General features: G+C 38.9%; 1 protein-coding gene across 2 annotated transcripts in view; it reads right to left on the bottom strand.

The window, feature by feature from the left end:
- The window catches only part of PTPRT (protein tyrosine phosphatase receptor type T), a 1,014,747-nt gene that overhangs the window by 223,702 nt on the left and 769,827 nt on the right, over positions 1 to 21,218 (bottom strand). For both annotated transcript variants that reach the window (XM_040638323.1, XM_040638322.1), the window contains exon 12: positions 5,422 to 5,695. In XM_040638323.1, coding sequence (XP_040494257.1) covers positions 5,422 to 5,695 — 274 coding nt within the window. The remainder of the gene's footprint in view (positions 1 to 5,421; positions 5,696 to 21,218) is intronic.

Below are 21,218 nucleotides of genomic sequence, written 5' to 3' on the forward strand. Positions count from 1 at the left end.
CATTCATTCATTCATCCAACAATCATCAGGTATCTACTATGTGTTAAATATTATACTCCATATGGAGAATATGGCAGCAAACAAAACAGAGCTGCTACCTCCTGGAGCTCTCAGTCTAAGGAGGGAGGTATGCACTACATAAAAACAAGTGAAATTTAAAATATCCTTAGTATTATAAAAAACAAAACAAAACAGGTTAACATGTGAGTACTGGCGCAGACAGCTCTTAGATAATATGACTGGAAAGTTCCTAGAGGATGTGACACTGAAGATGAGGCCTGAAAAATGAGAAGGTAGTAGTTCTGCAAAGAATGAAGAGATGAGACACTCAGGTAGAATTGCAGCTTGCATAAGGGTCCCAAAGGAAGAAAAATACTGCAGAATGTTTGAGAAATAATGTTTTAGAAAATGGTAAAGAGAGGAGTAGTGAAAATGTAGTAGATGTGGTCTAACTATATTTGAAGCATAAGGCAGGTTCTGGGCACCCCTTTTTAAGGAAGACATTGGAAAAATGGAGTATGCCTATGAGAGTACAGAATAAATAGGATTAAGGAGATACAGAAAATCATGCCATGTGAGAAACAGAAGTAACTGCATCTTAAAATATCAATAAGAAATAGCCTGGGTGGCCAAAGATGGTAGTTGGTACTGTCATATTTTCTCCAATAGGTTGACATGGGAAAGAAAGATTTGATTTGTTAGAATCAATACAAGTGCCCGAGAGTAGGCAGTTAAGGAGACCAAATTTGGCTTTATAGAAGGAAGAAAGTTCTAATAATTTTACCTGCTCCACAAAGGAGTCAACTCTGTCTCTCCAGAGAATTGCAGTGGTCAGGCTGAGGCTCTATAATGCCCTGCCAAGATTGCTTTATTGGATAGTTCTTTGTTGGCTGCTGGTCTACATTAGATGACACTGCAAAATCATCCAATTCTAAAATTCTATAATAGATCTATAATATAGCTATATCCAAAACAATGGTCTATGGCCTGAGTCACAAGAAAGACTGGCACTGACAATTCAGCACCAAGGACAGTGCTTTGACAGCAAGCACTGCCCTTTGTTTCTACAAGAAAGCATCCATGGGTAAATGTGATATTGCTAATCTGATCAAAATTCCCAATAAAAGTGCCTGTCAACAACTCACACTTCATGAAAATACCTGCAAGGACTCTGAGCACCATGCCTCATACTGTATATCATACTTGGGCTTGCCACAGTGTTTATAGGGCTGGATTAAAACACTCTACATTTGTATAGATTATTGTAGAGTTTACAATATGTCCTTATCCTCATCCTATTTATAGTCAACACAGATCTTATGTCAACCGTTAATGAGTGACCTCCACATTCACAAATCTAATGACTAATTATTTGACACACAATTTCACTTATTTTTAACATCTCCACTACTAGAATGTAAACAGTATGAGGGCAGGGATTTTTGTCTGTTTGGCTTACTGTCTTATTCTGGGCACTCAGAAGAAGTGTCTTTTTTGACATATAGTATGTGCTTCCTAGATGTTTACTTAATGTATTTAACTCTTTTTAAATAGCTTACTTAAAGTTGGATTTACAAGGGTTTTTTTTGTGTAGGTAGTCTGATTGTAAAGGCTGGATATTTAGCCACTTTGCTAAACTGAAAACAAAACAAAACAACTATCCTTAATACCCATAGATACATGTATCTGGACCCTAAAATTTTCTTACCCTGTTCTGACTGAAACTTGCAGATTAGGTTGGGAGCAATATAATTGATTGATAGTAAATTATTCAACCTGGCCCACAAACATCCTACAACAAATGGCCATTTTTACTTTCCTTTAATATGTTTTAATTTAGTATGACTTTGCCCCATCCTTTGGTTTTAATCTTCTAGTGATATAGAAATATCTTGACCCAAGATATTTTTTCCTCTTTTATCAGAACAAAGTACCACTTAAAAAAAAAAATCAAAGCTAGTGCTTCTGTCTTCTGGCTTGCTTTATAGTTGCTGATTTTCATGTTTGCTTATAGTTTCCACCTTTTCTTTGTGGACTGTTGTTTTCTTGTTTTTTTAAGGATAGATTGGAAAGCTGCCTTTACATTTAAAAAACTATACTTTTAAAAAACTCTCAGTATCAAAAATAATGTAGAAGTTTTTTATTCTATTCTGTCTAAAGTGGGGAAATCAGCAGATTTTTATTTACACTCATCAATCCTCCAACTCCTTCTCAGTTTTTGTTGACATAACAAATTATAGACCCAGATTACAATGGTTAATTTTTTAAATTATGCATTTTCTCCTTAAGTAATTATTTTTATATTAACCTTCTCTTTTATAACATATTTATAGCAATTATTTAGCATTAACACTGTGTTTAATTAGTTTCCATGTTCACTGTGGGTCTTTTCATTCCATATATCTCTGTTCTTGATTTCTTTATTTTGATTCATTGCTTGGTCAATTGTTCTTTGAATGATTCATTAGAAGCAGGGCATGTGGGAGCCCCTGGATACTGAGAATGTCTTTCTGATGTATTTGCACAAGAACAACAACTTGGCTGATAAAGAATTTGTGGGTTATAACATTTTCTCCTCAAAAATCCTCCAGGCTTAACTGCATTGTTTGCTGCCCTTTATGAGATGGAGAAATCTTGGGGGGCCAGGCAGAGATTTGTTAGACTGAGAGTGGCTTTTCTAGTTCTATGACGCTTTAGCTTAACTCTTTTTAGTAAAACTTAATACTAAATACAGTAATTTGAAATAGTGTGTAGTTTTTCCCTTGCCAGAAGAAAACAACATGCTGAATGCCAAGCTCTCACAGTGTTTCCTCTCTGTTCCTGTGAGGCCAATGACACAATCAAGACCCCTGGCATAAGCACACACCCAATTCCCTTAATTCCCTTCTTGCTTTTAGTTCCAAAATAGGAGCACACATGGTGTGGGATCAAAGGCATAAGTAACTAAACAATCCTTGTTCACCTCAAAGCAGTAGTAGAAACTGCTTTCTAGATGAGGTAGCTTCAGGGTTGGGTGACTTTTTTCCCAATGGCAAAACCCCATGTCTTGAGGAGACAGTCCACTGTGTGAAGTTTGGGAAGCAAAACTTCCCTCAGTCCTCCTGTGTCACCTGCTGTTCTGTTCAAGGGCCAACCATGCTTGGGTGGGGCAAACTCCTCCTGGGGCCCATTTGTAAATTTCTTGGGTTCTACAGACTTGGTCTCTTGCGGGGTTTTTATTAGAGTCTTGGTAAGAATGTGACAGAGAGTGAATTGAGTGCAGCTGCTACTCTTCTTCACAGCATGGAAACCCAAAAGCACCTCTTGACATGTTGCCGAGAGCAGGGAAAGTCACACCTTCTCAGAGTTGTGCTCCACCAATAAACTGGCCAGTCTGGGATGCAGAGAACCAGGAACAAGATGGGCCCCCAGATGCTTTCTGCTCATCTTTGTGTCTTCCTCCTCAATACATCAGAGTGTTTCATGCAGAGGGAAGACCAGATGGACAGATGGAAGGCAGTCTGGCAGCTTCTCTTTGTAGTTTTAAACTCTCTGTGAGGAATGTTGCTTGAGTAAGTAATAAATGCAGAACTGAAATACCAATGTGGAATTTAAATGGCTATGTGGACATTTAAAATGTTAATTAGTTCCTCAATCCAGGTTTCTCATAAGGTAATGACTGCACTGACAGACTAAACTCTCTATCTTGGCCACCAGAGCCTATAGAGGCTATTCTCCCCACACTTCACCAGATCTTGCTTTTGTCTCAGCATTCCCCTCTCCAATGAGCTTCTTACTTCTCCAGAAATACTGTGAAACATGGCACAGACCAGATTCCCTTATGTTACAAAAGCTCTTGGGGGATACCTACTCTATAACCTTAATATGAACTACAGGGCTTAGTGTACGTCAGTGTTTGTTATATATTTGTTGAATGAACTATAGCAACCTGAGATATGTCCACAAAAGCATCCCAGATAGAAAATACTCGTGTCATAAGAGGAACTAAAGATACTGAACTTTCAGAAAAGAAGACCAGATGGGTGTGTTTGAACAAAGGGGAGGTAGATGGTAGAAAAATCTCATGGAACTGAAAGAATACTGCCTGAGAAGGCGATGGCATTGGCTCTCTTGGGACCTAAGAGCCTGGACTGAGGGCAATGGGTAGAAGCTATAATAAGAGACATATTTCAAGCAGTACAATACAAGGGCTTCTTAGAGCCGCAGCTGCCCCAGAGATTAGCGAAGTTACCATGTAAAGAAGTGAGTTTTCTGTCATTGGAGATATTCAAGAATACACACTAATACCAGTTAAGTGTGATGTTGTAAGTTTGATTGTTTCATGTGTAGGGGGAGGGAAGCAGGTATTTGGTGACCTTTTAGATCTTTTCCAGCCCTGTGCTTTTGTGATGTTATGACTGGCATCCCATCTTGACCAAAGAAATATTTGACATTAGAAAAGGTTACCTTGTCTTTGGGAGAAGAAAACATTTTTTAAATGTGACTATTGGTAATAATAAAAGAGTTAGCATTCACTTATTAACTACAACATGCTTAGTACATTCATAGATAATAAATCCATAGGTATTATTTTGTAGGTGAGGAAATTAATCTTCAGATAGGCATGTGATTTGCCCAAAGTAATTTTAAAGACCTTTTTATCTTTTATTATTTTTATTTATTTTTAAAGAGAGAGTGTGTATCTGCCTGTAGGCATCTGGGGTGGGGGGGTTGGGTAGGAGGGACAGAGGAAGAAGCAGAGAGAGAATCCCATGCAGGCTCCACGCCCAGTATGGGGCTTGATCCCACAACCCTGAGATTGTGACCTGAGCTGAAATCAAGAGTTGGATGCTCAACTGACTGAGCCACCCAGGCACCACAGACCTTTTATCTTTGAATACTGAGGTCTTCAATTTTTTTCTATAAAGGGCCCATATAGTAAATATTTTAGGCTTTATGTGGCATAAAGTCTTTGTCTAAACTACCCAATTTGGGACACCTGGGTGGCTCAGTCTGTTAACCGTCTGCCTTTGGCTTGGTCATGATCCCGGAGTCCTGGGATTGAGTCCCACATCAGGCTCCTTGCCGAGTGGGGAGCCTGCTTCTCCTCCTGCCTGCCGCTCCCCTGCTTGTGCGTGCTCTCTCTCTCTGACAAATTAATAAAATCTTTAAAAAAAATAAACTACTCAACAATACTGTTGTATCATCACAGCAGCCTTAGACTATATAAATGAATAGGCATTGCTGTATTTAAAAAAGTTTATATATATATACTTACATACACACACACACACACACACACACACACATAAAAGGCATGGGGCTGGATTTGGTTCCCAGGCCTTAGTTTGTCAAGCTCTGCTCTAAAGCCATGCTACTTCTCATTTGAGAACGGGAATACACAAACAAGGCAAGAAATGGCCTCCATGTGGCCGTACTTACTCCATTTGCTTTGCTGAGTGCCTGGAAGTAGATGCTGTAGCTTTTCAGAGGGGAAAGAGGAGGGTTCCAGTATCCATTGTATGTCTTATTGTCACCCACTGTAAATGGCTGGGTGACAGGCAGGTTGGCAGGCTTCAATTCAGCAGCAAAGTAGTGTAGAGAATCAAGGCTGGAGGCATTCCTGTAGCTCACAGGCACCGAAAAGCACTCAATGATGTCAGCTGCCCTTCGTGACTTCTGAAGACGCTCCTCCTTGACAACCAGCTGATAAACACTGAACGGGAAAGAGAGGCAGATGAGCGACTATCTGGAGGGATGAACTTGTTATTTATCACCACTTCTGTCTACAACTAAATCTCCCTCCCGAGCTTTAGAATTAATAAACCCACTGTTTTGTAGAAATCTATAAGGCCAGCTCACACTGGATATACCCACAATGCAACATGGTCCCAAGCCCTACAAACCTGCCACCTCCTTCTACATTTCCTTCCTTAGCAAAAGATAGCATTGCCCATCAAAAGACAAGATCTCAAGTCTGGGGCTCATCCTCAGTTCCTACCTCCTTAGATCTCACTCGGCACCTATAAGCAAAAAGCCTTGCTGACATCAGCAATCTGTGCCTGCCCTTCTCCTTTCTTTCTCCTCATGGATAATGCCGAGGTTGGGAATGTCCCTATCTCTTACTTGGATTCAACAAGTCTCTTTGCCTCTAACTTATTTATCAACTGGTCAACTCACTGATCTTCCTGAACATATAACACCGTCCCTCTTCAAGCACTCTCATAAACTCTCCATTATCTGAATAATATAATCTAAACTCCTCATCCTGGCATTGGAGACACTTGTGCCTGGCTTCTCGCCTTTCTTTTGGTAACTCTTGGGATGAACCCCTCATTCCAGCTGCTCCAGACCCCATGCTATTGCACAAACATCCTGTGGTTCCCACTCCATGCCATCATCAGTTCATGCTTCCTCCACCTACAATGCCCTCCACTTCTGCTGGTGGAAGCCGCTCCCTAAAGGCCGAGTCTCCTCAATGAAGCCCATCTAGACCCTCCCAATTTTAATTAGTCTTCCTCCTTAGTTCCCTTACCATTAATTAATGGATATCTTCTTAGGATTGCAATAATATGTACACAGAACTACTGTTTCTCTGGCTATATTGTGACCTTTTGGACAGAGGGAGTTGTGGCTTGGTTATCTCTGTATCACTCCCTCCACCATATACTGCTGAGTAGGTCGCCTGATACCCATACAGTGATCAGCGAATGCTTACTCAAGTGAACCAAATTAAATTGAGCCAAAGCTGAAAGTAGGCATGAAACCAAATATCCCTAATCAAGATAAACAGTAAATACTCTGAACTTTTGTCTACTGATCTTGTACCATTCCTTTCAACTATGAAGAAAGAAGGTTCTAGTGTGTGAAGAGAGATGACCAAGTCTTTACTGAACACCAGCTATATGTCAAATGTGTAGACTCTCATAAAAGTTATTCTGAAGTTTGTGCATTTGGATAGCATTTTACTATCTCCTTGAATGTCCACAATGTGTACTTCTCTTGAATAAGTGCTCTTCTTGTTTTAAAAAAAGAATTTTATTTATTTATTTAAGAGAGAGAATGGGAGCCAGAGTGAGAGAGAAGCAGACTACCCACTGCGCAGAGAGCCTGATGTGGGGCTCGATCCTAGGATCCTGAGATCATGACCAGAGCCGAAGGCAGATGCTTAATCGAATGAGCCACTCAGGTGCCCTGAACGAATGCTCTTCTTTTAGAAGATCTTTACTGCATAGATCTCTGGGACTCATGACCTAAGACAAAATATCAATTGCCCAAAGAATGCCCCTAGGAAACTTTTGTGAATTAATGAGGTGATTGCAGCAGTGGCCCCAAACCAATCATTTAAAGATGGCAATGTGAGCTGGCACATGGTTTATGAAAATGGAATGTGGTAAGGGCTACCATCTTGCAATCAGGGTGTCCATCTAAAGACATTTAGTTAAGAAGCACAACTTGGGCAAAGACAGAGGCACAGGACTATTTCAATTTAAACAAAGGGTACAGAGGAACTGACCCAAGGAAACATGCCACACTCAAAACGGCAAGTTTTCCCCTGAATCTCCTTGAGCATGGGGATCATCAGCAATGCAAATGGGAAAGAAATAGGCATGTGGGTGTCTGCCACACTTAGAAGAGGGTGGTATCTGAGCTGAGGTGAGGAATGACTCAGCAAGCATGTGTACTGTCTGATGGGCACATCTGAACGAGAGCTCAGTGGCCCAAAGGGCATGTGGGTGGCATGTGAGTGAATGTGGCCCACCTTTCTGGGAATGCAGACTACATCTGAGTGTGAGCAATGTTCAAATGAGCATCTGTAGGACTTGGGTGTCTAAAAACTGAGTGAACATACATACTCTTGGAACGAGTGGGTGTGACATCCAGATGAATGTCACCTAAGTGTGTGCACACCGAAATGTATGTGACATTTGAGTGAGTGTGTATATGTGTGTGTGACATCATCTATGTATGTTCATAAAACTGAAGTCAATAAACACCTAAATTAAATTAGGACTTCAGTGCTCATTCCCTCCTCATCAACCCTGGGATCCTTCTCAGTGGTATAATCACTTTGTTTATCAGGACAGCTAAGCTCAAAATAGTCTCTGAAAGACATCACAAAGACCCAAGATCCAAACATAGAGGTCATGAGGTGGGAGTGGAGGGATGTCTATAACCGTTTTCAGGGCCCCCACTGCTTTACATGTAACAGTAGTCTCAAATAAAACTTTGAATCTGGCTAGAATGTTAAAGACTGCTTGTTGAGGGTTTATGATTCATGCAACTCTAATCAATGGAGAGTGAAGGAGCAACAGTCTCTTGGGCCCACCTGTGGAGGCTTGCAGTAGCACTTACAAGATGGAACTGGGCTTGGAGGCACTCAGCCTATCCAGCCCTCATGCCCTCCTGACCAGGTTGGGAAGCATGAACATCCTCATCCCTGGGAACAGGAGCTGTGAAGAGCTCTAAGTCCCTGCTTTCCCCTGAGTCCCAGTCTATCCCTAACTACTCTTGGGTTAACCCTGTCCACATGAGAAGACCTCTGTTTTCATTTCTAAGCCCAAAACTCTCATGCCACTCCTTACTCTTTCTGTCACCTTTCCCCTCTAAATTGAGAACCCAAAGTCCTGGGAGCTTCACTGGGGCTGGATCTCATTCCTGGAATCACTTTCTGTGGTCCTTGGCCCTAATATGATGGGATGGATCAAGAAGAGGCACAACGCTGGCCTGAGCACTGCCCGTGACTGGCATGAGATTCCACAGTCATGGACAGCTAAGCAGTGGGTCTTCGCTGGGCTCTGACAGGTGAATGCTGCCAAAGGCTACAGAGGGAGGCAAAACATGTCTCCAGGGGCCAGCCTGTGATCCTGACACCAATCTGACTATTGACAACTCAATTGTCAATTCAACCACATTCAGTAGCCAGATTACAGGAGATGCTGAGGCTGACAGCAGAATGCCCTGTGATTGTCAAATTGCAGCAAAAGTAGAAAGCCAGACTTCTCATTTACAGTCTAGTATCCTTTTTTTCTCTACTTTCCTTCTTTTCTACAAGCCAACAAAATGTACAAAGGGCCTTCTGAGTACTTCTTACTTGGTGGCCTGAACTACTTAGCTCTATCCTACCCAGCTTCTGAAATCACAAAGCCTGGCAAAGGATGTATTTGAGGACGGGGGTGTTAAACTGTGCTGTCAACATACAGTTCACATACAATTGAGATGAATGTGCCAAAGTATAGCCAGCAACACCCTCAGACCCACTGTGCCTGCAGCTTGTCCATTCAGAGGCAAATTTGCAATTGCAGCCAGAAAACTATAAATCATTTGGTCGTATAAATCTTTTTGCCCGTGGATCCAGCCTCTCTCCAAGATCAGGAAACTCTGATGGAGGAGGAGAAAGGAAGAGATGGCACGTGCAAGCTATGCAAACATCCTTTCCCTAACACATACACTTTAGGAAGTAGGGGGAGGGGTGGGTGGGTGGGGGAACAAGACAGTGTCTTTTTGTTTCTTGTGGTAACTTCATTCTGATCATCATTCTCTTAGAAATATATTTATCTAAGCTCTTTTCAGCCTGCTGATAATGATAAAATCATACCTAAATGAGAAGAACTTTCCAAAAGCCATATCTCAAGTGCAAAAGAAGTCACTGTAATAAACTATTCAGGAGCATTTGTGAAGAGAAGGGATTTTTTTTTTTTTTAGTAGAAAAATCCTCATAGTATAAGAAGAACTTAAGATGCTCACCTCACAACATAGAGCATTTATTCACACATTTCCCCCTCCTGTGACACCCCCTCTATTTCTCCCAATGAGAAGACGGACATTTGTGACCATATTTTCCACATTAAGTTCTCCTGAGAGTCTCTTCTTGCAGGACCCTGAAAGCAGCTATACTTTAACAGGAAAGGTAAAGGGGAGTGTGCACCTTCTTTCACCTCCCTGGCTTTGGCTTCCTCACTGCAGCTCACCTTCAAGGTCCATTGTTGATCCTCTTTGCTGCAATGACCGCCCCCAGTTCTCTCTCCCCAACTGTTCAGACTCAGGCTTGCCTGAAACTTCAATCATCCAGTTTGTATCTCTTGACACTAGAACACTCTAGTCTCATGTCCCAAGACTCCAGCCCATACAGAAAGTTGCTTCAGACACCTTGAAGAGCAAGATATGCAGGAATTCCTCTGCAGGTGTCAGAGGACCCTGCCACTGGAGACTCAGGCTCCCTCTGATTCCTGAGCTAACAGTCTGGATGAGAACTCATGCTCCTCTGTGAGGGACCAGGGGCCTATCAGAGCCATCCATCAATCACTAACACATCCCGTGGCCCCCTTTGTGTATCCGGGAAGAGATCTCCAGCTGGGGGCTGTCATCCATTCAGAATGCTGAAGTCAGGTGACAGAGAGGATGCTGTAGCTCACAGGTGAAGATTGCCCAGGTTCAGAAAGGGATACATTTGGGCCCATCTTCTCCCAGAAATAAGACTTCATAAATTCATACCGATTAGTTCATACTGATATCATCAATTCAAATCCACTAACACGAGATTCTTCCTTACCTTTCCTACTGCCTATTTTTCCTATTTCCTGCAGTAAAAACCCTTGTTTCCAACATCGGCATTGTTTACTCATTTACTCTCTCACACGATACACACAAAATCATTTCAGAATTAACTCATCAATACCACAACCGACATCAATACTTAAAAGTGAAATTCAAGGTTTCTCTACTGCCCTACTCCAGCTCCTTCCCAAACAGTTCAGTCTTAAAGCCATTAGATAGGGCAGAGTGAGGCAGGTACCCCTATGTGATGGGGGAAGCCATGGTGGCCCAGTGTGGGGAGTGGAAGCCCACCTAGTATCCCTGAGACCCACTTGGGTGATCTTCAAGGTCAAAACTGTGTTTAGAATACCATTAAGATTCTATTTGCCTTTTGCACTTTTAGTGTCTTACAAGCGTATTGTGGAGTTCTTAAAAAGCCATAAGACTTCAAAACTGTACAAGGCTGGTAGTGCAGATATCTCTTTGAGACACTGGCTTTATTTCCTTTAGATATATAACCAGAAATGAAATTGCTTTATCATAGGGTAATTCTATTTTTAAAAAAATTTTTTTTGAGAAATTCCACACTGTTTCCCATTATGGTGGTACCACTTTATATTTCTGCCAACATTGTACAGAGTCCCCTTTTCTTCATATCCTTGCCAACACTTGTTATCTTTTGTGTTTTTGATAACAGGCATTTTAATAGGTATGAAGTGATATCTCATTGTGGTTTTGATTTGATTTCCCTGATGATTAGTGACGTTGAGCACCTTTTCATGTACCAGTTGGCCAAATGAATGCCTTTTTTTTTTTTTTGGAAAACTATCTATTCATGTCCTTTTTCTACCTTTAATTATTTTTTGTTAGTGAGTTGTAGGATTTCCCTATATATTTTGAATATTAGTCCCTTACCAGATATGTGGTTTGCAAAAGTTATTTCCCATTTTGTAGTATGCCTTTTCATTTTGTTGCTGATATTTCTTTTGCAGTGTAGTTTTTTTGTGGGGTTTTATTTTTTATTTTTTAGTTTTATATAGCCCTACTTGCTTATTTTTGCATTTGTTGCTCGTGCTTTTGGTGTCATTTCCATTAAATCATTGCCAACACCATTCAAGGAAATTTTTTCCCTATGTTTTCTTCTAGGACTTTTAAGTTTCAGGTCTTAAAATAAGTCTTTAATCCATTTCAAGTTAGTTTTTGTGAGTGGTGCAAGACAGGGGTCCAGGTTCATCTACTTGCATGTGAATATCCAGTGTTTCCAATGCCATTTATTAAAGAGATTATGTTTTCCCCATTGAGTATCCTTGGCTTCCTTGTCAAATAGTAGTTTGACATATATGTATACACACAGATATCCCTATACACATGGACTTACTTCTTCTCATCAGTGTTTTATAGTTTTCAGTGTAGTGATCTTTCATCTCCTTAAATTTATTTCTAAGTATTTTATTCTTTTGATGTTATTATAAATGGGATTGTATTCTTTATTTTTCAGATAATTGTTAGTATACTGAAATGCAACTAATTTTTATATGTTGATTTGCATCCTGCAACTTATTGAAATTTTATTTATCCTTTATTATAATTCTTTTATTATAAGGTTATTATAATATATATGATATATATTTTATATATATTATTATATATGTTATATATTAAATATGTTATATTTATTCCAAATATATTTATATTTATAAATATATTATATTTATATTATATTATATATTTATATATTATTTATCACATATAATATATATCATATCTGACTGGTCTGCCTAGGACTGCTCTAGTACTATGTTGAATAGGAGTTGTAAGGTGGGCACCGTTGTCTTGTTTCTTATTTTAGGGGAAAACCTTTCAACTTTCATCACTATGTTAGCTGTGGGCTTGTCATATTATCATGTTGAGGTATGTTCCTTTTTTTTTTCTTTTTTAAAAAAGATTTTATTTATTTATTTGAAAGAGAGCATGAGAGAGAGAGAGGGAGTGAGAGAGAGAGTGTGTGCAAGAGAGCATGAGGATGAGCAGACAGAAAGGCAGAGGAGGGAGGGAGAAGCGTCTCCCCACTGAGCAGGGAGCCTGAAGGCAGCCACAGGGGTTGATCCCAGGACTCTGAGATCATGACCTGAGCCAAAGGCAGACACTTAACAGACTGAGCCACCCAGGCACTCCTATTATTTCCTCCTCAACACACTTTCTCTCCTTGATATCTTCTTGATATTCTTTACTCCCAACTCTCTCCTTAGTCTACTTTGCTCGTTCATCAGCATTTACCTGATCTCCCTGTACTGCTTTAGTTGCGGAATGGGATAGGCTGGTGATGGGTGGTAAGGCGGGCATGTATTGCATGGTGCACTGGGTGTTATATGCAACTAATGAGGTATGTTCCTTCTATACCTAATTTGCTGACATTTTTTAAAAAATCATGAATGGTCACTAAATTTTGTCAAATGCTTTTCCTGCATCTACTGAGATGATATGATTTTTACCTTTCCTTCTATTAATGTGATATATGTATCACATTTATTGATTGTGCATATTGAGCCATCCTTGCACGCCAGGGATGAATCCCACTTGATCAGCCATGAGCCTTTTAATGAATTCAGTTAACCAGTATTTTGTTGACACTGTCACTGATTTTTCAAGTGAGGGCAGAGAATAGTCATCTCAAAATCCAGAAGTGTGTTGCTCAAGATCAGTGGTTCTCAAGTCTGGCTGTACATTCTAATTGCCCAGAAGACTTTTTAGAAATGCTATTCCTTGGCCCCACCTCAGACCAAATCGGAATCTCCAGGGGTGAGGCCCCAGCATCAGTACTTTTTTAAAAAGGGGTCTCCAGATGGTCTTAATGTGCAGCTATAAAACCACAAATCTAGGTGATTCTGGTATTTCTACCTTTGCCCTAGCAAGGACATCCCCCTCCAACATTCTTACTTTGTTGAGAATCATTGATTTGGGTCATTCCGATCCACTGTAGCATTCATTCATAATTACCGGTCTGCTTGAATCATTGTCTATTACGTCTGATTTATTTCTTTTGTAGCTTTAATCACAATTGAAATATGTCTTGTCTTTTTTCTTTTTTTACTAGCTTACTGCCTGTTCCCTAATAGTCTCTTAACTTTATGAGGTCTGAGGTCTTGTTATCTAGTTCACTGCTGCATCCCCAGCTTCTAATATCTGCTAAACATGTAACAGCTGTTCATTAAGTACTTATTAAATAAACAAATTTGCAAAATTTAGAAAATGAATTTCAAATGTTCATATCAGTTTTTTTAAACTTTATTTGTTGATTTATTTCGAAAGGGAGAGAGAGCGCGTGTGAGCAGGAGGTAGACGAAGAGGGAGAAAGAATCTCAGGCAGACTCTGTGCTAAGAGCATAGCCTGACATGGGGCTCAATCCCATGGCTCTGAGATCATGATCTGAGCTGAAATCAAGAGTCAGACGGCTAACCAACTGAGCAACCCAGGTGCCCCGTTCATGTCAATTCTTATGGCATGCTTCAATGCTACTCTAGATGCTGTTCCATCTCCCCAGGATGCCTGTTTCCTTTTCCCCATCTTGAGGATTCTTCATCCAATCCAGACCCATATCAAATGTTACTCTTTCCAAGGAGCCTTTCTTGCAAACTGGAGCTAGTTTCTCCTTCCTCTGTTCCCATAGCTCCCTGTCTATACTTCCATCATAGCTCCCATTGCTGTGTACTGCAATGATTACTTCACCCACCATAAAATGTTAAATGAGCACTTACTATCTGCTAGACACCATGTCAAACTCATTCAACACATTATCTAAAATTGTATTTGCAAAACAATTAAGTTATCTGTAAGATAAATATCTATAAAAGAAAGGCTTTCCCTCATTGATTTCCAGTATTAAATCAGAGATTTGTTCCTGCAGAAGAAAAGAATGGTGGATGATTTACCAATATTTCATTGACGATTGCATCAGAGTGGCTGGATTAACAGGGATCCTTTTCTCTCTTTTTTCTACTTTTCAAATTTTATAAGATGTTATTGTATTTTCCTTGGCATAAAAATATTTTTTGTAGTTTCTTTTTTTTAAATATGTATTTTTTAAAAGCAGATTATTTGATGTAGTACAATACAGATGATGACTCAGCTTCAGGTGTGCTAAAAAGCAATTTTAATATTATACACAAAAGTCTCCCCAATAGCAAATATCTTTATTCCAGAAGGTCTGGTAACTTAGCAAACTTGTCAACTAAGAAGCCCTTAATATGAGCACACTGAAAATAGGTAAAGGGATAAAGTCTTAACTCAAACACACAGACTAATGAATACATGGTCTGCTAATACCTTTTCTTCCAAAGGATACTTGACTGAGTGATCTATAGGAACATGTAGACCTTGGTTGTTCATGGCCCTGACAGTGATCTATAGGAACACGGTAAATACACTCCCTACTGAGGTTAACTTTGTTCTCTTTTATGCAGTCTCTGTACTTCCTTAGGTTAAAACAATTTCATGAAATAGTAGGAATCTGCTTAGTCTCTATATTTTCCTAGATTATCACAGGGCTTTCTGATGACCAGAATGACTATAGGGAAAGGTCCCAGACAGGAGCAACTGGTGTCAGAGCTGATTCATATACAGAGAGTAAAGCCTTTAGTCATCAAAAAAAAAAAAAAAAAAAAAAAAAAAAAAGTTAATCAACAGTAAATAAATTTAATAAAACAAGGGCTCATGTAACACATCTTTAGTAGCTTTCTAATAAATCTCATTAAAACACAATATTAGCATTTATAAACCTGGTTTCTAGTGCAAGATCTGCTAATGAATACATAGTGTATGACCTTGAGCAAGTAATTTAATCTCACATTTCTTAATCACTCTTTCTGGTTCTGTGTGTCCATCAGCCAGCTTCTGTGTGCTCTGATGTTAATGGGGGCCCTGTGGACCTCTTCAGAGTTGTTCTGAAACTACTGGTGCCTCCCTTTCTAGTAGAGAGGGCCAGAAAATATAAGTCCCCCTCTTCCCCAACATTCCCTTTAAGCTAGCATTTCCAGTATCTGTCTTGGGCAGAAGTGAAAAAATCCTGCTTCTTTGCCTCAAGGGGGACCTTTTCAAGTTGTAATTCACTGTCCGGAGACCCCCACAGGATCATACCTTTGTTTGGTTTCTTTACCATCTCTTTCCAGCTTCCCTTTGTTTCAAACTAGTTTCTACTGACAGCAACTCCTTAAAAAATCATATGCTTTCAAATCCTTGGTCTATGAGTCTGCTCTGGGAGAACCCAACCTAAAATAACCTCTATATGCCACAACTTCCTCATATCCAAAGAGCAATGACTAAGCTCAACAATACTATCTACACTAACAATTTTAGGAGTGGCTGGAGAAAATTCATAGTTTGAAACATCTATATATAAGAAAAGAAAAAAGATATCACAATAATAATTTATGCTTCCATCTTAAGACAGTAGATAAATGAAAGCAAATTAAACTCCAGGCAGGCGGAAAGAAGAAAAGAATAAAGATTAGAGTAAAAATCATTCATGTAATAGACAACATAAAAATAAGAATGACAAATCAATGAAACAAAAGTTGATTTTTTGAAAAGATCAACACAGTTGGAAACTCTTTCTCTCCACTGGTCAAGAGAAAGAGAGAGATGACATAAATTACCAAAATCAAGAATGAGAAAGGCGACATCACTACTAACCCCACAGATATTTTAAAAATTATAAAGAAATGCCATAAAAAAACCTGTATGCCAGAAAACATAGACAACTTAGATAAAATGGAAAAATTCCTAGAACCACAATTTACCAAAACCGAGTCATGAAAAAAACAGAAAATTTCAATGTACTCACAATAAGTAATTGAATTAGTAGTTAAAATTCTTCCCTCAAAAAAGCCCAGCCCATATGGTTTCACTGTTGAAGTCTACCTAATATTTAAAGAATAAATAATTCTCATTTTTCATAAACTTCTCAAAAAATAGCAGAGGAAGGAATGCACTTCACTCATTCTATGAAACCCTGATATCAAAACCAGAGAGATACATTATTTTAAACTGAGGGCTTGGTGGGGAGGGGGAATGGGATAGGCTGGTGATGGGTATTAAGGAGGGCACGTATTGCATGGTGCACTGGGTGTTATATGCAGGTAATGAACCATGGAACTTTACATCAAAAACTAGGGGTGTACTGTATGGTGACTAACATAATATAATAAAAAATATTATCATTAAAATAAATAAATAGTTTTACTCCTAAAAATAAATAAATAAATAAATAAATAAATAAAACTACAATCTAATCCTTCATGAATAATGACCCCCCCAAATATTTAGCCAAATATTAGTAAACTAAATACAGTAACATATAAAAAAGATTGTATATCATAACTAATTGAGATTTATCCCAGGAATGCAAGGTGTATTTAATATCCAAAAATCAATTAATGCAATACAAGATATATTTAAAATAAATGGAAAAAAACGCATGATAATTTCAACAGATTCAGAAAAATAAATTGACAAAATCAAATGCATATTTATGATAAAAAATACTAACAAACTAGAAACAGAGAGAAGCTTTCTAAATTTGATAAAGGCCATCTATGAAACATGTAAAGTGAACACCATACTCAAGGGTAACAGACTGAATGCTTTCCCTATAAAAGCAGTAACAAGACAAAGAGGTCTACTCATCATTGTACTACAGATTCTAGGCAGTGAAATAAAGCATCGTGCTGGAGATCTAGCCAGTAAGCCTAGTTAATGAATTAAAGGCACTGGAAGGAAAGGAGTGAAGGTTTTATCTGAAGATGACATGATCCTACACATAGAAAATTCTAAGGAATACACACAGACACAGAAATAGACACAGATACACACATCCCAACTAGAATAAACAATTTCAACAAGGTCACAGGATACAAAACAAAAATACAAAACTCTATTGTATATTTGTCATTGGCAAAGAACAATCTGAAAATGAAATTAAGTGAACAATTCCATTCACGATAGTACCAAAAAGAATACTTAGAAATACGTCTAAACAAAAGAAGCGAAATACTTGTACCTTGAATAGCACAAAACATTGTTGAAAAAATTGAAGATATAAATAAATGGTGAGACATTTCATGTTCACGGACTGGAACAGACAATATTGTTAATATAGCAATTCTCATCAAGTTTATCTATAGACTTGATGCAATCTCTATCAGAATCCCAGGAGACTTTCTGCAAAAACTAACAAGTTGATACTAAAACGCATATGGAAATGCAAAGATCCATAATAAGCAAAACAATTTTTAAAAATAAGAACAAAGTTGGAGGATTTACAGTTCTTGATTTTATAACATGAAAATCAATACAGCGTGGTGTTGGCATAAGATAAACTTACAAATCAATGGAAGAGAACTGAGAGGCCAGAAATAAACCACTACATTTATGATCAACTGATTCTTGACAAAGAATCCAAGAAAATTCGATGGTCAAAGAATAATCTTTTCAGCAAATGATCCTGGGCCAAGTGAAGAGCCACATGCAAAAATACAAATTTAAATTCATACTACCTACAAGAACTAACAGAAAACAGATCACAGTCCTAAATGTTAGAGCTGAAAGTATAAAACTTCTAGAAAAAACACAGGAGAAGATCTTCATGATGTTGGATTAGGAAAAGAGTGTAAGATACAAAACCAAAAACATGATCCATTAAAAGGGAAAGGAGATGATTTGGATGTCATTAGATATATACGTTTTTAACTGGCCTTCAGAAGATACTGTTAAGCCAATGAAAAGACAAGCTACATGTTGAGAGAGAATATTTGCAAAACATATGTATGATAAGACTTCTCTCCAACATACAGACCCATTAAAACTTAATAACAAGAAACAAACAACCCAATTGAGAAATGGGCAAAAGATTTGACGAGACATTTCACCAAAGATGAAATACAAGTGGCTAACAAGCTCATGAAAAGATAGTCAACCTCATTAGTCATTAGGGAAATGTAAACTAAAACCACAATCAGAAACCACCAACCCACCCACTAGAATGGCTATTAGTAAAAAGACAGACAATAGCAAGTGTTGACACAGGCATGGAAAAACTGTAACCATCATACATTGCTGTTGGAAAGGTTAAAAAACAAATGGTATAGACACTTTGGAAAATGGTTTGGAAGTTCCTTGAAAAGGTAAACGTGAAACTACTACTCACTTAGCCATTCCACTAGATATCTACTCAAAAGAAATGATAACATAAGTCTACACAAAGACTTGTACGTATATAAATGCTAATAGCAGCATTATTCATAACTGCCAAAATATCAAAACAATCTAAATGTCTATCAACTGGTGAACAAATAAACAATATGTGGCATATCCATATAATAAAATATAATTCAGCAATGAAACAAACTGATAGGTTAGTATGAAGTAAGCTCAAAAACACTACTAAATGACAGAAGCTAGGCGCAAAAGACTATTCATTGTATGATTCCACTCATCTGAAATGTCAAGAAAAGGCAAATTTATAGAGACAGAAATCAGAGAAGTGATTTCCTGGGATTGGAAGGGGAACAGGAATCAGCCGCCCTCAGGCACAGGGTATCTTACGGTGTGACAAAGTGTTCTAAAATGGGATTGTGCTGACGGTTGCACGACTCTATAAATTTACTGAAAATCACTGAATTGTACACTTAAAATGGGTGAATTTTATGGTATGTAAATTATACCTCAATAAAGCTGTTAAAGAAATGAGGGAAATGGACAGAATAATCTTGGATGTTCTTTCTCCCCCTAAAAGTCTGTGCTTTAGCATTCAACTATGCACACGTTTTAATACAAAAATGCTATGATAAACCTTTGGCATTACTGTACAAGCCGGGCTAAGAAACAAATGTGAGCTTTATAATCCCCAATAGAATCTAGCTTTGCAATTACATTCCCCACATTAAAGGTCACTCGGAACTAAGAAGCTGAAATTTACAATGATATGTCTTAGTTAGCCAACCTTTATTCTAAGGCTCTGGGAATTCCTGGTTTTTCCCCCACGACTGTTTGCCTAGCACAGCAGCCTGTAGAGAAGGCAAGGAAATGGGAAGAGAGATACCTTCGCAGTTTGGCACGTGCATCTTTGCTTGGCCTCAGACTAGCTTGTGTGACCTACTGCCCCCTCCGTCTTCCATGTGTTTATTCATTTATTCATCGGTGACTACAGTGCAGCAGGTGCAAATCTGAAAATAACATGATCCCTAGTTGATGGGAGCTCAGGACTGAGATGGGGAGACAGATATTAACTGTTCAGCATAATCCAATGAGGTGAGGGCAAACGAGGAACTCAAAGAGGGAAGAGTTCTGAGAAGAGGGGCACATACAGGATAGTGTGAAGACTAAATGAGATTATGTGTCTAGAGAGTGCTTTCTATAAAGTGCTCTATAAAAGTTGGCTAGAGTCAACACAATTGCCACATGCATCATTATTACAGTGTTATCAAATTAGACAACAAAGACTTGCTTTGTTTTCCACTTGGACCTTCCTGTGATTGAATTGCACTTGGTAAATTTAGCAAAAGTGGATGCTGAGAAGAAGTTTTAGAGAAAGAAATATGTTGTGTAAAGGGGCCATAACAACTTTCAAATTAAGTTTTACTTATTATCAGATGAAAGCAAAAGAAACCTTTTAAGGAAAACCAGACAACCATCTGATGATGGCCAGAGCTCCATACCCTCTTCGCCAATATTTTAAAGAAGTATAACTAGCTTTAACTGAGCACGCACTTACTTGCAATGAGATATATTTTAAATCAAAATGCAGAGGACCTGGTTATGATCCTTACGTACCCATCCTCTTAATCACGGGTCCTCTCTTGTTCGGAATGCCATACATAAGCACTCCCATGGTTCTAACTGTAACATATATCCAGAATCTGACCATCTCTAACACCTCTACAGCTACCACCTTGGCCAAACCCCCATCATGTTTCAACTGGATTAGTGCACTAGCCTCTCAAACTGGTCTCCCTGCTTCCACTCTTGCTGCCTGCACTCTGTTCTCAGCACAGTGGCTAAAGTGACCCTTTAAAAACATGACTCAGGTTATGACACTCCCATAGTCAAAGCCTACCCACTTAGAGTAAAAGGCAACATCTTTGCAATGTCTACAAGGCCCTCTCTTATAAACTCTGATCTCATCTCTTTGAATTCTTCTCTAGTTACAAGGCCTCTTTGCTGTTCCTCGAACACTCTAAGCACACTCCCATCTCAAGGCCTTTGCACTTGTTACCTTCTATGCCTGGAATGCTCTTCCCTCAGATATACCCGACCCCTGGAAGGCGTGCTTCATCAACTATGCCAGTGACGTCTGACCTGACCATTTTATTTAAAACACAACCCCAATCCTAACATACCCTGTTACACTTCTCTGCTTAATTTTTCTCCTTATCATTTATCATCATCACACACGTGGTGTGTGTGTGTGTGCGTGTGTTTGTGCACATGCACGTGTGTGCATGTGTGCACATGCATGCATACACATACACCGAAGAGATGAAGTCATTTTAAGGGAGGCCTGTAAGCAGCAAAAATGCCAGCCTTCCTTCAGGGAAAGGCAATTCGACAGATAGGAGGCCAGTTAGCTGGTATTTGGATAGATGACCTTGATTTGGTAACCTTTTCTAAAGCAGCACTGAACTAAAACACAAGGTCGGGGTTTTAGTTC

This window comes from Ursus maritimus, unplaced genomic scaffold (genome assembly GCF_017311325.1).
Source record: "Ursus maritimus isolate PB19 unplaced genomic scaffold, ASM1731132v1 scaffold_22, whole genome shotgun sequence".
NCBI classification, from domain to species: Eukaryota; Metazoa; Chordata; class Mammalia; order Carnivora; family Ursidae; genus Ursus; species Ursus maritimus.